This window comes from Bombus fervidus, chromosome 19, assembly GCF_041682495.2.
Source record: "Bombus fervidus isolate BK054 chromosome 19, iyBomFerv1, whole genome shotgun sequence".
Lineage (NCBI taxonomy): Eukaryota > Metazoa > Arthropoda > Insecta > Hymenoptera > Apidae > Bombus > Bombus fervidus.
Window position 1 is genome coordinate 2,357,383 of NC_091535.2, and position 17,300 is coordinate 2,374,682.

Below are 17,300 nucleotides of genomic sequence, written 5' to 3' on the forward strand. Positions count from 1 at the left end.
CTTCTTATTTCCAAGTCCATCTCAAGTATTTATATTTATGATATTTATTTATTTTTTTTTTCTTCACATTTATTCTTCATACATTCCCATTATACTGATTAATTGGGAAAGTTTTCTAGTTGAATAGTTGAATTTTTGTGAAATTTATGTAGCAACCATTAGAAGAATATTTCTCTCCTTTAACTAATCACTGACCCCATTTTCTGGATGTTGTTTCTTCTTACTTTCAAGTCCATTTCAAGTATTTCTTTTTACTCAAGCTTTTCAGATTTTATTTCTTCCTCTTATTCTAAAACATTGACATTGCAGGAATTTTTTCTTCACATTTATTCTCCATACATTCACATTATTCTGATTAATTGGGAAGAGACCAATAACCTATTTTCTAGTTGAATACTTGAATTTTTATGAAATTTATGTAGCAACCATTAGAAGAATATTTCTCTTCTTTAGCTAATCACCGCCCCCATCTTTTGGATGTTGCTTCTTCTTACTTCCAAGTCCATCTCAGGTATTTCTTCTTACACGAGTTTTTCAGATTTTATTTCTTCTTCTTATTCTAAAAGATTTACATTGCAGGAATTTTTTCTTCACATTTATTCTCCATACATTCCCATTATTCTGATTAATTGGGAAGAGACCAATAATCTATTTTCTAGTTGAATACTTGAATTTTTATGAAATTTATGTAGCAACCATTAGAAGAATACAAGAAGAAACTGAATGACTGAAAAATACATTCACTGTCTATTTGATTTGAACGTTTCTCACTTTGAATATAACTTGATTGAATTTGATTGAAATATAATTATCAATTTAGACTTGCTAATATTTAAAAAGCTTCCAAAGTAATTCACCTAATTCTCTGAGCCCCTTTTCCAGAAAGTTTCTCAATTCTAATTAAAAATTCTGACCAAATAGATACTAAAAAAAAATCATTTGAATCAACTCTACTTACAATTTACCCAAACATATTAAATTCTTACCAACTCCTATGCCAATTCTGTCCCTCACTATAAACTATTACCATTTTGAATTAACTTCAAATTTGAATAAAATATAATTAACAATCTTTTTTTTTTTTTTTAGACATTAGACTTACTAATATTTAAAAACTTCCAAAGCAATTCACCTAATTCCCTGAGCCCCTTTTCCAGAAAATTTCTCAATTCTAATTAACTCTGACCAAATACATACTAAAAAAAATTCAACTCTACTTACAATTTACCCAAACATATTAAATTCTTAACAACCTCCTATGCCAATCCTGTCCCTCACTATAAACTATTACCATTTTGAATTAACTTCAAATTTGAATAAAATATAATTATCTATTTAGACTTGCTAATATTTAAAAAGCTTCCAAAGCAATTCACCTAATTCCCTGAGCCCCTTTTCTAGAAAATTTCTCAATTCTAATTAAAAACTCTGACCAAATACATACTAAAAAAAATTCAACTCTACTTACAATTTACCCAAACATATTAAATTCTTAACAACCTTCTATGCCAATCCTGTCCTTCACTATAAACTATTACCATTTTGAATTAACTTCAAATTTGATTAAAATATAATTAACAATCTAGACTTGCTGATATTTAAAAACTTCCAAAGCAATTCACCTAATTCCCTGAGCCCCTTTTCCAAAAAGTTTCTCAATTCTAATTAAAAATTCTGACCAAATACATACTAAAAAAAATTCAACTCTACTTACAATTTACCCAAACATATTAAATTCTTACCAACTCCTATGCCAATTCTGCCCCTCACTATAAACTATTACCATTTTGAATTAACTTAAAATTTGATTAAAACATAATTATCAATTTAGACTTGCTAATATTTAAAAACTTCCAAAGCAATTCACCTAATTCCCTGAGCCCCTTTTCCAGAAAATTTCTCAATTCTAATTAAAAACTCTGACCAAATACATACTAAAAAAAATTCAACTCTACTTACAATTTACCCAAACATATTAAATTCTTACCAACTCCTATGCCAATTCTGCCCCTCACTAAAAATTATTACCATTTTGAATTAACTTCAAATTTGATTAAAATATAATTAACAATCTAGACTTGCTAATATTTAAAAAGCTTCCAAAGCAATTCACCTAATTCCCTGAGCCCCTTTTCCAGAAAATTTCTCAATTCTAATTAAAAATTCTGACCAAATAGATACTAAAAAAAAATTCATTTGAATCAACTCTACTTACAATTTACCCAAACATATTAAATTCTTACCAACTCCTATGCCAATTCTGTCCCTCACTATAAACTATTACCATTTTGAATTAACTTCAAATTTGATTAAAATATAATTAACAATCTAGACTTGCTGATATTTAAAAACTTCCAAAGCAATTCACCTAATTCCCTGAGCCCCTTTTCCAAAAAGTTTCTCAATTCTAATTAAAAATTCTGACCAAATAGATACTAAAAAAAATTCATTTGAATCAATTCCACTTACAATTTACCCAAACATATTAAATTCTTACCAACTCCTATGCCAATTCTGCCCCTCACTATAAACTATTACCATTTTGAATTAACTTCAAATTTGATTAAAATATAATTAACAATCTAGATACTAAATAGATACTAAAAAAAATTCATTTGAATCATTTCCACTTACAATTTACCCAAACATATTAAATTCTTACCAACTCCTATGCCAATTCTGTCCCTCACTATGAACTATTACCATTTTGAATTAACTTCAAATTTGAATAAAATATAATTATCAATTTAGACTTGCTAATATTTAAAAACTTCCAAAGCAATTCATCTAATTCCCTGAGCCCTTTTTCCAAAAAGTTTCCTACCAACTTCCTATGCCAATTCATTGCCATTTTATAATACAAACTAACATACCAATGACTCTGGAGTTAACATGGTACAGTACAGTATCGAGCTACTCGCGTGAGGATATTTCAAGCGTGCGGATGGCCAAGCGGATTGTCTCCACGCAGCGCCATAGGGCGTATCGACGTCAGCGGGACATGGCTGGCAATTAATCACCGGAAAGGATCCACGGCGAGGATCTACGGGAGGAGCACGCTGAGTGTCCCTCGGTGCCCCGTTCGGCGACGTCGGTACGCGTGCCGGCTTTATAGTTCGCGCGTTCGACTGTCGTATAATAATGAGCCAGCCAGAAAAAGGAATTCCGTTTGGCCGTTACAAAACGGCTAGGTGCGCGCTGGATAAACGATATGCGGGTCCTCTCCAGTCGGGCTACTATTTATTAAAAAGTCAGCTCGACGACGTGCTACATCGGGAGGAAAGTGATAACACGCGGCTCGAAAGGTTCGGTCATTAAGCTTCGCTGGACAGGAGGTGCGTCACTGGAAACCTTCCTCTGGAATCTCCAAAAGCAAGTTGATTTCCTCGTCAACGAGTTTCCACGCGAAGAGCATTTATTTTCTGTGAGAATTCTGCCGGATGAAAGTCATAGGTTTTTGGGGGGTGGGGGTGGGGGCGGTCGACTTAGACCTTCAATTTTTAATTAATCAAAGTTCTTCCAATTTTTATTTGGATCTGTGTAAGAATTTTTGCAGGATGATCGTTGACTTGGAATTTTTTAATTCATTAAAATTAATAGAAAAGTAATTTTTTGATGTTTGACGTCTCACGCAAATTGAGATTTTAATTTTGATTTGTGTAAGAATTTTTTAGAGGATGAACATTGACTTGGAATTTTTTAATTCATCAAAATTAATAGAAAAGTAATTTTTTGAAGTTCGACGTTCCATGCAAATTGAGATTTTTATTTAAATTTTACATTTAGATTGAACATTGACTTGGAATTTTTTAATTATTCATTAAAATTAATAGAAAATTAATTTTTTGAAGTTCGACGTTTCACACAAATTGAGATTTATATTTAGGTTTTTGTAAGAATTTTTTAGAGGATGAACATTGATTTGGAATTTTTTTATTATTAATTAAAATTAATAGAAAAATAATTGTTCGATCTTCAACTTTTCACGCAAATTAATGTTTTTATGTAGATTTTACATTTAGATTGAACATTGACTTGGAATTTTTTAATTATTCATTAAAATTAATAGAAAAATAATTTTTTGAAGTTCGACGTTTCACGCAAATTAAGATTTTAATTTTTATTTGTGTAAGAAATTTTTGGAGGATGAACATTGACTTGGAATTTTTTAATTGTTCATTAAAATTAATAGAAAAATAATTTTTTGAAGTTCGACGTTTCACGCAAATTAAGATTTTAATTTTTATTTGTGTAAGAAATTTTTGGAGGATGAACATCACTTGGAATTTTTTAATTATTAATTAAAATTAATAGAAAAATAACTTTTTGAAGTTCGACGTTCCATGCAAATTGAGATTTTTATTTAAATTTTTGTACAAACTTTTTAGACGATGATCGTTGACTTGGAATTTTTTTATTATTAATTAAAATTAATAGAAAAATAATTGTTCGATCTTCAACTTTTCACGCAAATTAATGTTTTTATTTAGATTTTACATTTAGTTTGAACATTGACTTGGAATTTTTTAATTATTCATTAAAATTAATTGAAAAATAATTTTTTGAAGTTCGACGTTTCACGCAAATTAAGATTTTAATTTTTATTTGTGTAAGAAATTTTTGGAGGATGAACATTGACTTGGAATTTTTTAATTATTCAATTATTTAATTATTCATAAAAATTAATAGAAAAATAATTGTTCCATCTTCGACGTTCCATGCAAATTGAGATATCCTTGTTCAAAGTATTTTCTTAGAATACCACATTTCACATGCTTTCCCACCGCTTAGAAAGCCTGCTTTTCGCGCACGTGACCATGCACAACAGCCACATCGCTGTCCCTGAGTGACTCGAGCTCTCCCTTGCACACTGCTATTAATAGCCCGCTCATTATCGCTGTAAATGAGCCGATTCTTTAATATCCGCATTGACATGCATCTATGATCATCGTGAAGGGAATGGGGTTGTAGTTTCGATCCGCTTAGCACCTGCTGCATTCGCTGATCCAAAACCATCGATACGCCTTTGCTTGTCTGTATCGATTAATAGAAAGAGAACAGGTAGAAGTTGCCGCAGCTTGTAACTGAATTCTATTATCTTCCATCGGTTCTAGTTCTCCTCGGTCACCTTGTAAATCAACGTTATCGCATAGAAATCTAACAACGAGATGTATATTAAACGACAGCAATCGCAACGCCTGAGAAGCAATGCATAAATTTCATCGATGAGGCTTCCTGAATCGATAAGATTACGCGAGCAACGATCAACGAGACATGATTCACGTATTTCATAACGAGAGTATCGAGCGTTATTGTAATTGGGATATTAAAATGTTAGCGGTAAATCGGCCAGTTTAGCCGTGAGCCGCTGATTGCGTGGCTGGAAAAGCAGAAGTAACAGGTTATTGGTATTTAAAGGCGACCTCGAGATTTCTCCTGATGCTCGTTGCCCGAGCTATTCATTACCGAGTCTTTTGCAACGCACAGAGGATAGGTGTAATAGGCGGAGTATCGTAATAACAGCGTTGCAAAATTATTTATGGCTCGGGCGTGCTGAGCAAATAGGTAAAACAGCTGCCAAGTGACCAGTTCGCGATCCGGTAGCCACGGTCGATGTATTAGCCGCGACTCGTTGAAATAATTAACGAAGTCGTGAAGCGTTACACGCGTTCAGCCCAGCTATTATGCATCGTACGTACGCGTTTCATCCTCTTCCCCCTGTTCCTTCTTTCTGCATCGTTCGTGCGTAACGCTTCGATACATCGGATGATCACAGGTCTTGTCGCTTTCTCTTCCACTTGTGTTATGACACGTTCTTAATTCGATAGGTCAATCAATCTGATAGAAACACTAGAAACACATGGTTGCTACTAGCTGATAATCCTATGCAACCTGTTGAAACTAAGTTGATCGGAAGTGGTGTCACTTGACTGCCACTCATGGTCCTTCCACCTAATGGTCACCATGATCATAAGAACCCACCATTGATATGTAAACTAATAGTAGGTAACGTGATCGAAGCTCAGCCTTGAAAATAGCTTGCAGGATCCTCGTTTACTTAGGAAGCTTCTCAACTTTCCATACAAGGATCTCAAGGATCAAACAACTAGGTACAAGCATGAGGATTATGTAACAATCAAACACATAATAAAACACTAGAAACACATGGTTGCTTGTAGCTGATAATCCCATGCAACCTGTTGAAACTAAGTTGATCGAAAGTGGTGTCACTTGACTGCCACTCATGGTCCTTCCACCTAATGGTCACCATGATCATAAGAACCCACCATTGATATGTAAACTAATAGTAGGTAACGTGATCGAAGCTCAGCCTTGAAAATAGCTTGCGAGATCCTCGTTTACTTAGGAAGCTTCTCAACTTTCCATACAAGGATCTCAAGGATCAAACAACTAGGTACAAGCATGAGGATTATGTAACAACCAAACACATAATAAAACACTAGAAACACATGGTTGCTTGTAGCTGATAATCCTATGCAACCTGTTGAAACTAAGTTGACCGAAAGTGGTGTCACTTGACTGCCACTCATGGTCCTTCCACCTAATGGTCACCATGATCATAAGAACTCACCATTGATATGTAAACTAATAGTAGGTAACGTGATCGAAGCTCAGCCTTGAAAATAGCTTGCAGGACCCTCGTTTACTAAGGAAGCTTCTCAACTTTCCATACAAGGATCTCAAGGATCAAACAACTAGGTACAAGCATGAGGATTATGTAACAACCAAACACATAATAAAACACTAGAAACACATGGTTGCTTGTAGCTGATAATCCTATGCAACCTGTTGAAACTAAGTCGATCGAAAGTGGTGTCACTTGACTGCCACTCATGGTCCTTCCACCTAATGGTCACCATGATCATAAGAACCCACCATTGATATGTAAACTAATAGTAGGTAACGTGATCGAAGCTCAGCCTTGAAAATAGCTTGCAGGATCCTCGTTTACTTAGGAAGCTTCTCAACTTTCCATACAAGGATCTCGAGGATCAAACAACTAGGTACAAGCATGAGGATTATGTAACAACCAAACACATAATAAAACACTAGAAACACATGGTTGCTTGTAGCTGATAATCCTATGCAACCTGTTGAAACTAAGTTGACCGAAAGTGGTGTCACTTGTCTGCCACTCATGGTCCTTCCACCTAATGGTCACCATGATCATAAGAACCCACCATTGATATGTAAACTAATAGTAGGTAACGTGATCGAAGCTCAGCCTTGAAATTAGCTTGCAGGATCCTCGTTTACTTAGGAAGCTTCTCAACTTTCCATACAAGGATCTCAAGGATCAAACAACTAGGTACAAGCATGAGGATTATGTAATAATCTATGGATATATTTGTTTGGCAGGCACGGTGAACGCGAATGGCGAGGTGAAGCGACAGAGGACGTCGTACACCAGGTACCAAACGCTGGAGCTGGAAAAGGAGTTCCACTTTAACCGCTACCTGACGAGGCGGCGTCGCATCGAGATCGCGCATGCCCTTTGCCTGACGGAACGTCAAATCAAGATTTGGTTCCAAAATCGACGGATGAAGTGGAAAAAGGAGCATAAGATGGCTAGCATGAACATTGTTCCGTACCACATGTCGCCGTATGGCCACCCTTACCAGTTCGCGCCCCACCCAGGCCAGTTCGCTCATTTGGCCACATAGGACGAGTTCTCGCCCGCCGAGCTCGGAGCACACGCTGTCCGGTTCCCCGGGATGTACGGCGAGCAGAACTTCTAAAAGGCTTTTTTCCTGTCCTCGGCTCGGCCGCCGTCACCAAAGACTATAGCAAGTCTCGCGTGACCCGGCGGCCCGGGACACTTCACTTCCAGTAGGACACGTGGTGAGACCCGACGAGGTCTGACACAGGCCACCGATGCCTCGACGGATTGTCACCCGTCAAGCAGAATTTCTACTTCTCTCTTTCTTTTTATTCCCTTATCCCTTTTCTTTTTTCTTTTTTCCTTCTTCTTCCTCTACCCGGGCTTTCCGTCGTCTTCTCCCATCGTCTTTTTGCTGGTATTCCGAGTACTACACGCGCTGGCGAAGGAACGCGTTGCGTTCAGACGAAAGGGTTTTAAAGTTTTTATCACGAGGAACGTCGACCCGACGTGTTTGAACTTTAAGAAACGAAACTTCCTGAAATCCATCCTCGTTCTACCATATTTTGTGGTACTTTTTGTTACACGATCGGTTGGAATTCGACGGTTCGTCGGTCTGTGCCTGTGTCCATCCATAAGATACTCCGTCACAATAGAACTATTTGAAGTTGAAGGGAAGCCAAAAATTTTCTGCAAAGCACGCCGTGCGCCCGATTAAATGGACTGGACGCGCTCCGAGGGGCTCTCGCCGCGGCTGGATTACAAACGTACCGATGCTGAACGCGGACGAGGAGCCACCTCAGCGGGTGAGATAAAACCGCATCAGTAGTTTTTAAGGCTTAGAAATTAGCGGTCTAAGAAATTAATTAATTGAGCGACTAATTAATTAATTATCTTGTCTGGCTGCGCACTGTTCCGCATCTCTGGGTCTATCCAAACCCTCCTACTCCCCACCCCCTGGCCCCCTTATCCAACCTATGCACATCGTTCCCTATATTCCGAATACGAAGGAGAAACTAAATAAAAAAAGAAAAAAAGAAAAAGAAAGAAAGAAAAACAGAGGATGCGCTGATGTACTTACTTAACTTCTTGTTTCTTCTTCCACTTCCTCTCTTCTCTTTCTGTTCTTTCGCTCGTTCTCGAAATCTATCTCTCTGCGAGGGTGCGTTCGTCGATGGAGATTCGCGGAACCACGCAGTCTCCATCGGCGTACCGCGCAGTTTCTATGTGCACGTTAAAGTCTCTACTTCATAGTACGTAAGGTGCCTATTAATACTCGAGCCTATTCTCTGCCGTTTTTCGATAGAGGCTGCTGACAATTTTCAAGGTCCGCTCGGTCGACACGAAATAAGTCGCCAAATCGACGCGACAAAGCGCATGTTAACTTTATAGCGAGTAAGAACAGCCGATAGTTAAGAACAACCTGTTGTATCGAACCTCGTTTGCTATACCGCAGTTCGTTGAGCCAAATCGATCAGAAAAGTATCACTGCTTTCCTCTTCAATTTACAACATTATAAATGTACACATCTAATACACCAAGTCATTTGTTTCACACGATATTCCATGTTCCTCCTTTTTTTTCTTTTCTCTCTTTCCTGGCGTCACTGTTTTTTAAATATATGTTTCTTTACTTTCTATGTGTTCATCGAACACAGCCAAGTTGTCGAAGGTAACACTTTATGGGTTTTCAATTTTCGATAGAATATTAAGACGAAATCGGTGAGCAGCCGAAGATAACAGCAAGCTCTCTGTAAATACTGCGGTCCGTGTTTTTCTATGGCAGCTAACGATCGTCGTTTCAGAACGAATTACAATATGAACTGTTCTTTTTTTACGACGATAACTTTAGGCGTAGTACGCGTGCGATTCAATCAGAGCAACGCAATTTCTATACGGAACCGTATGAAGTCGAGTCTCGTTGCACTCGCAGAATTCTCGCGTCGCGTCGTTGTTTATAATAGTTGCAAATGTTCGGTGCATTATACATACGATACAATATTGTTCGAAATTGTACAAAGATTAATGAATGTACAACTTTTCGTCTAGAGGTAATAGAGATTTCCAAATCAGCTGTTCACACGTTCATATGTGAGATAAACACATTCGCGTCCGCGCATGCGTTTGCCGTTTGCCTGCGCGGTCGCAACTGCGCATAGCGACGCGACGCCGCGTGGGATACGAGCGAATGAAGCGAAGTTTGTACAGCGAAACGGACGAACTGACAAAAAACGAGCGATTGTCCTTCGAGGAAGAGAAGGAAAAGGAAGAGGAAGTGGAATAGAAAGATTCCTCTACTTAATCGAACAAAACGGCAGGTGTATAAATGAATTTAGATAATGTGTTCGCGGTCGTGGTGCGCGCACGTTCGCGCGCTCGCGTTAATTGGTTTATCTTGTGATACGAAGACATGAAAAAAAGAAAAGCTATAATTAAACGAGGAAAAAAATAAGATAAACAGCTAGCAGTCGCTCCGTGCTTAGTAAGATGTCGTGAACTGCGTAACTTTATGCGAAGCAAATTCGGAAGAATACAGGGATCTAAAAAAGTATATATTATCGATATTTAGAAAGAGAGAGAGAGAGTGAGTGTGAGAAAGAGAGAGCGAGAGAGAAAAAGATTACAAATGTAAGGTGAAAGCGAACAAGGCGGAAAGAGAGATGTAAGTGTAGGCTATAATGTTGAATTGTACATAGCTATTGAATATATGGCAACACAATATTGAACGACGTTATTATCGTACGAGGCGTTAACGAACGAGCCGATTCCTCGACTTCTTTTGCACTCGATAAGCGACAAAAAATTATGTATCCGTACTTCGTGGAACGTAATTGTTTGTGATATCTGGAACAGATGCAGGATACAAGTTATTCGAAGAACGAATCGAAGCATATTTCCTATGTTGCAGAATCTTTCGTTATCGCCTGGTACTTTATATAGGAATATTTAAAGAAAAAGATAGTGAGGATTATAATAGTAATTATTATTATTATTATTATTAATATTATTACAATGATTATTGAAATTATTGACATTATTGCTATTATTCTATTGAGAGTGAGCCTGTTGCTAATGACTTGGTCCAGTGTTAATATTGTATTTTATTTGTTTCGTTATTATTATTATTATTTTTTTTTTTTTTTTTTTTTGTTGTTCACGCCGCGTGTCGTACACAACACGTTCCGTACCTATGAATGCAGAGTTCGGTTTTTCGCGCTCTTTAAGGGAAAAGAATCCGTTGTGAATGGGAGACGCGGAACGCGTGTCTTTTCGACGTTCGTCGTTTCACTTTTTTCAAGTCGACCGCGTCGTTCGGTAAACACGCGTCGCCGACTCCGTAGAAATCGAGGATGAAAAGAAAAGAGTGGTCAACGAAGCGAATAAGAAGAAGAAGCCTATTTACTCGTCAGGTGCGAAGGATGCGTTCTCCACTTTAAATTAAGCTCAAGTATTACGTTCGTGTAGCGTCAACTCAAATGTTACTTCATTCCATGTAATATACGTAATAGTCTAACTAAAAATACCTACTTAATACATCTACGTAACCTAGAGCACCGTACGTGTAAGGTCGCATAATTATATAATTTAAATTGTAATTATTAAATGATATGACGTACAGAAACATACGATCGTTATTCATTACCTGATAAGTCTGATACATTAAATTCATTATACTAATTATGGCTTCTAAAAGCCATCATATCCTGCAATTACAGAGGCAAGAAATCGTTCAAGGTCCAATACATAAACAAGCGTGTTTCAGTCATATTTACTCGTATATTTGGTTAACGAAAAATATTGACATCGCTTAAGGAAAAAAATACTTTCCCTCCGAGTGCAACAATAATTGTTGCGCATTACGAGATACCGAGCGACTTAACTGTCCGATAACGCAATCCTGAATTACTTTTAATCGGTGGAATAACACGACGCAACGCATAAAAATTGTGTTAATTACGGCGAGCTCGTAAAACGATAATTATTATGTTTACAATTATGGGCGATAGGACGAGGCCAGCCGTTGCTGAAATTCCAGGCCGCGATAACATTCGAGTCGAAAGATCGAGCGATGCCCAGCCCAAAGGTTATCGGACCGAGTGCACGCGCGTACACGCGCATTTTTCTTCCACTGTAACAACGTTCCGTATGTGTAGACGGATCGTCCTCTAATTGGCCACACGTTCGACGAGTTTTCATTTCAATCGTACGGAACAACGGTAATTATCGATAATAAGGCTGGCTGATTATATTTCGCCGCATGAGAAAATAATAGTTTCCCCGTTAACATTGAAACGAGTCGAATAATTGAGGTTAGGTTTAATAAGAGATCGCATCGATGACAGTAATGGCGCGTATTCGATCGGTGAAAAATAATTTCGTTTTCAGCTACCTACCTTGCTCCTTTTATTCGTCCAGTATCAACCATTCGTCCAATAAATTCGTCCAATAAAAAATAATTTCTACCCACGAGCACCACTTGGACGAGGATCGAGAAACTGGCGGAGATCGGCGATCGTGAGCGGTCGAATCCGCTCGAGTAGCGCGATAAGATCGCGTGACAACAGCGGGAGGTCGCGCGTGATAAAGCAGCCTCACACCCTCAAAAACTACCGAAACGGACAGGAGTCGGGTAACAAGGAGACAACAAGAGACAAGAGGACTGAACGCAAGTCACGATCTATGCTTCGAGCAGTGTTTCTCTCTCTTTCTCTCTCTTTCTGTTTATTCTACGATTTCACCATGCTACCGACGATGACAGCGCAAGTTTCGATCCTCCACCGGCTCCTCACGCTGCACGTTTCGCCTACTCGACGATCGTGACTTTCCTTGTCCAGATTGTAACGATAGACCGCACGGATTGAAGGATAAAACGAGCATGGCGCCGTCGAATTATCGATCCCTTCCGTTCCACTGGATCCGTGGCCCGTCTTACGCGGACAGCCATGAATCCATGATGGTCATTAACTAGGGTCTTCGTTGGCAAACGTAGAATTTTCAGTCCTACCAACCTCTCATTTTGATGGTTCTATCGAAAGTCATAAAGCACTTTGGTAATTCGATAGTCGATGATTATCGACATTGAAACTTCGTCTAACGAGTTCGTTACACTCTTCGTCTAGTCGAGGAACGGTAATGGTGCATTTTCACTGTTTGAAGACACGTTCGTGATACTACTACTCGTAAATATGATAACAACAGAGTTTGTTAAGTGACAATATAATTCTACAAGGTTTCATAATTACAAAGAACAGTTTCGCTATCGTATGTTGGCTTTTGCAAATCAATTTAATCTCATAAAACGATTATAAAGAATAAAATACATCTTATCAATAATAAACAAGTGCCCGGATTCTTTTTAATCGTCTCGGGCATTTAGATCAAAGTTCTCACGAGCACAGTCTATAAAATATCTTTGTTCATTTCGAGTATTATTCCTGACACAAATAATCTTTCAATTATTTCTGCTGGCCATTAATTATGACAAATAGTGTTTGAAAAAGTACCACAATTGTAAAACCATAAAATGTGTTCTTAACCTTAAAAACGTGTGTCTGTTTTTAACCTTAATAATGTGTCTGTTCTTAACCTTAAAAATGTGTATGAAAACCTGAAGAAATCGTCTTCGTTAAACGTAACGGTCAGAAGGAAAGTGGTTTACATGAAACGGTAGAAAATTCGCGAGAATTCGAGATAGGATTTTGCTGGCGGGTAAGCGAGCCCCGTCTCCGGGAAAACTCGTAGCAGAAAGCGTGAAGCGTTTGGCGCGGAACGCCGTAGGTATATAATACCTCTCGGCTGGCGTCAGTCACTCAGTCAGTCATTGATACCGCGCGGTGATTAATGAAGAGTCAAGGTTCGGGATCACGGTGCCGAGTTCAGAGTAGGGGACACGACGGGAGAGCTCTCGAGAGGGACGAGTATCGATACCGCACGTTCCTTGGGAATAAAGCGGAGACGTGCTCGTCGCGCGTGCAACCACAGGGAATGCCCGGTGTTTGTTTCAGACGAGCGCCAATCGTTAGCTCTTCTGGCCTCGTGCAATGAACTTGAGTTATTATTGTGTTACAGTCGTTGTTCCAAGGAATCAACATCTTTCGTACGATCGTTATATTCATGGAGCTCGGGTTTCTTTTTAATTTTGATAAACCGAAGTGTCGATCAGGGCATCTTTGTTTAATATGTTCAACGTCACACACTTGAAGTAGGATTTATATCGAGGTATGTAACTATAGTGGTCGATTAAAAAATAATACAAGCATATGATGATAAAATTTAGAATAAAAATTTATGTGAGTTATTGTACAAAAATACAAAGAACGCGTTAATGGTAAAATCATACAATGTTGTCGTAAAATGATTATAACTACGTGACAAGTCGTCATACAAACAGCGAGCCATAAATCGAAGCAAACGAACGAGAGGATTGTGATGCGAAAGGCAGACGTCTATGGCGAAAAAGTATCGCAATTCTCGAAAGCGGCGCGATGTGGCCGGAAAGCCATTAACAGGCTCCCGCTAAGACACCGGCAAGATGATCCGCGTTTGGAAAAGTTCGATAACTCGATCGGCAGCGTGAGTTTTTCCGCGGCGAGTCAGAAAGGCGGCCCTCGATCCCGCGGCCCTTTCTCCTTCCATCAGCGGTCGATCGGTTGAGTGACAGGCGACGCAGGGACCAAGAAGAGAGAAAGAGTCAGAGACGGAGGAGGTAGAGCCCGTCCGTCTGTCCGTCCGTCCGTCCGCGTCGCGTTTGTTCGTCCGTTTGTCCGTCCGTGGCCGCGTCCCCTGTCCACAAACGGAGCGGAGCAAGACTTCACCACTTTTATGTACGGAGTCTGAATAACAAATCTGTCCAATTCACATGTCGACATCAAAGAAGATAATATAAACACTACATCGATACATCGTCTACAAAACCTTAATGTTTTATTAATGCGGCCTCCGTCCTCGTCCCATTCCGCCGAGTCCATTCCACTCCACAGATGCAGAGACTCGGATGGACACCAGGCGCAACTCTTCCTCTGGCCAACGAAACTCGACGATCTTCACCGATCTACCGGTGGAGTATCAGCACGCTACAGGGAACACCCGCTTATCCTGCTCTCGAACCTCCAGTTTCTCCTTTTGCGCTTTTTGCCAGCCGATGAGATGTGCGCCCCCTTCCGGACAAGCTTTTGATCGCCTGTCCAACCATAACCTCCGCAGATACTTGTCTTGACGCCCCGGTATCGCGGATCGAGTCCCGCTTTTGAAAAAATTCGCAAGCGATAGTCGATACATTGGATCGATGGGTCGAAGGACCGAGGCTTCCGATAGATTCGATGCAAGTTCAGAGATAAAGAATCGTTCGGTTCGATAGGTGAGAGTGTGAGGTATATATAGAGTTTTCCATGTTTTGGTGCTTGTTTATAATATTGAAATATACTGTAAGTCTAAAGAAGAATTATTCTTCGTTCGGTATATTAGACTTTTAGATTCTTTGATAATTGTGAGCACTCAAAAGATTAATAGTTTTAAACGTAATATCTAGAGGTCAATTGAACAAAAATACGCAAAACGTTTTATCTAATGATGTGATTTATTATACGTGGTAATTTAATAAAGAGACGAGTGATAAAATTGTAGCAGTCAGTGTATATTACAATCATTTTAAATACAAACACAGAGACACTATCGTGAATGCCAGTCTTTTAGATTTTTCGATAATTGTGAGCACTCAAAAGGTTAATAGTTTTAAACGTAATATCTAGATATCAATTAAACAAAACTACGCAAAACGTTTTATTTAATGAAGTGGTTTATTATAAGCGTTAGTTTATTAATGTACAGTGTGTATTAAAATCATTTTAAATACAAGTACAGAGATAGTGTGTGTGTAAACAACTACTGTTCAACTCTATGCTCGCTATTAGACTGTATGTCTCGCTATAATATTGGATTGGAAACTAAGTGATTGCGGATTTTATCAATACCATCTAACGTCAAAATCGGCAATCACTTAGTTGCTAATCCAATAATTTCTTCTAGAGAGCACGTTCGACTATTGTATCGACTGGTGTAGTTACAAAGAGTTGAAATGTAATCCGGCTGATGATTACAAATAACAGCGATAATTTTTTGTCCGGAGTTTGTTTACCTTTAAGCCTAGCGAACCAAAACAACGTTGCCATTTCAAGGCACAACACTGTAAGTCTCTCGCGATTCGAATTTTTCGTTGACTCATGTACCACTACATATTCATATTGTTTATGTAGAATTTAGTACACATTGTATTATCTGTAAATAATGCTTATACAATTCTACTGCTTTCATTTTAACCAACGATTATTTAATGTTAATATTTTGAATGAAAAATTACAAATATCACACAATATCGATTCTTTTTTCCTACATTTAAAACTTCTTCTGGTCAAAGGAAGATACAATTTGAAAATGTGGCAAAGAACACAGGATGAAATAATTCATAAAATAATACTGAATACATAAAGATACATTTAAAAATACTGAAATATACATAAAAACGTTTCTCCTCTTTCCAAATATCTTTCAAGTGATATTAACATTGGAACTAATATATCCAATAAAAAAATACTGAAATGTACATAAAAACGTTTCTCCTCTTTCCAAATATCTTTCAAGTGATATTAACATTGGAACTAATATATCCAATAAAAAAATACTGAAATGTATATAAAATTGTTTCTCCCCTTGCCAAATATCTTTCAAGCCACATTAATATTGGAACTAATATATACATTTAAAAAATACTGAAATGTACATAAAAATGTTTTTCCTCTTTCCAAATATCTTTCAAGTGATATTAACATTGGAACTAATATATCCAATAAAAAAATACTGAAATGTACATAAAAATATTTCTGCTCTTGCCAAATATCTTTCAAGTGATATTAACATTGGAATTAATATATACATTAAAAAAATACTGAAATGTACATAAAAATATTTCTGCTCTTGCCAAATATCTTTCAAGCCTCATTAACATTGGAACTAATATATACATTAAAAAAATAGTGAAATGTATATAAAAATGTTTCTCCTCTTTCCAAATATCTTTCAAGTGATATTAACATTGGAACTAATATATACATTTAAAAAGTACTGAAATATACAAAAAAATATTTCTGCTCTTGCCAAATACCTTTCAAGGCACATTAACATTGGAACTAATATATACAATAAAAAAATACTGAAATGTACATAAAAATATTTCTCCTCTTGCCAAATATCTTTCAAGTGATATTAACATTGGAACTAATATATACATTTAAAAAGTACTGAAATGTACATAAAAATATTTCTGCTCTTGCCAAATATCTTTGAAGCCACATTAACATTGGAACTATTATATATAATAAAAAAATACTGAAATGTACATGAAAATATTTCTGCTCTTGCCAAATATCTTTCAAGTGATATTAACATTGGAATTAATATATACATTAAAAAAATACTGAAATGTACATAAAAATATTTCTGCTCTTGCCAAATATCTTTCAAGGCACATTAACATTGGAACTAATATATACATTAAAAAAATAGTGAAATGTATATAAAAATGTTTCTCCTCTTTCCAAATACCTTTCAAGCCACATTAACATTCGAACTAACATAGAAAATATAAAAAGACATATTTGATGTATAAAATTTCTATCCTGTGTAAC

The 17,300-nt window shown here is 37.3% G+C and overlaps 1 protein-coding gene and 1 long non-coding RNA gene across 2 annotated transcripts in view; one reads left to right on the forward strand and one right to left on the reverse strand.

Annotated features, from left to right (window-relative positions):
* The window catches only part of LOC139996818 (uncharacterized), a 57,441-nt gene extending 46,209 nt beyond the window's left edge, over nucleotides 1–11,232 (forward strand). Inside the window, exon 2 of the mRNA XM_072021332.1 lies at nucleotides 7,381–11,232. Within this exon, the coding sequence (XP_071877433.1) occupies nucleotides 7,381–7,685 (305 nt within the window). The 3' untranslated portion in view covers nucleotides 7,686–11,232. The remainder of the gene's footprint in view (nucleotides 1–7,380) is intronic.
* Nucleotides 1–15,832, reverse strand: part of LOC139996838 (uncharacterized) — a 396,216-nt gene extending 380,384 nt beyond the window's left edge. Inside the window, exon 1 of the long non-coding RNA XR_011802394.1 lies at nucleotides 15,755–15,832. This is a non-coding gene — a long non-coding RNA (uncharacterized lncRNA). The remainder of the gene's footprint in view (nucleotides 1–15,754) is intronic.
* Nucleotides 15,833–17,300: the final 1,468 nt, after the last annotated feature.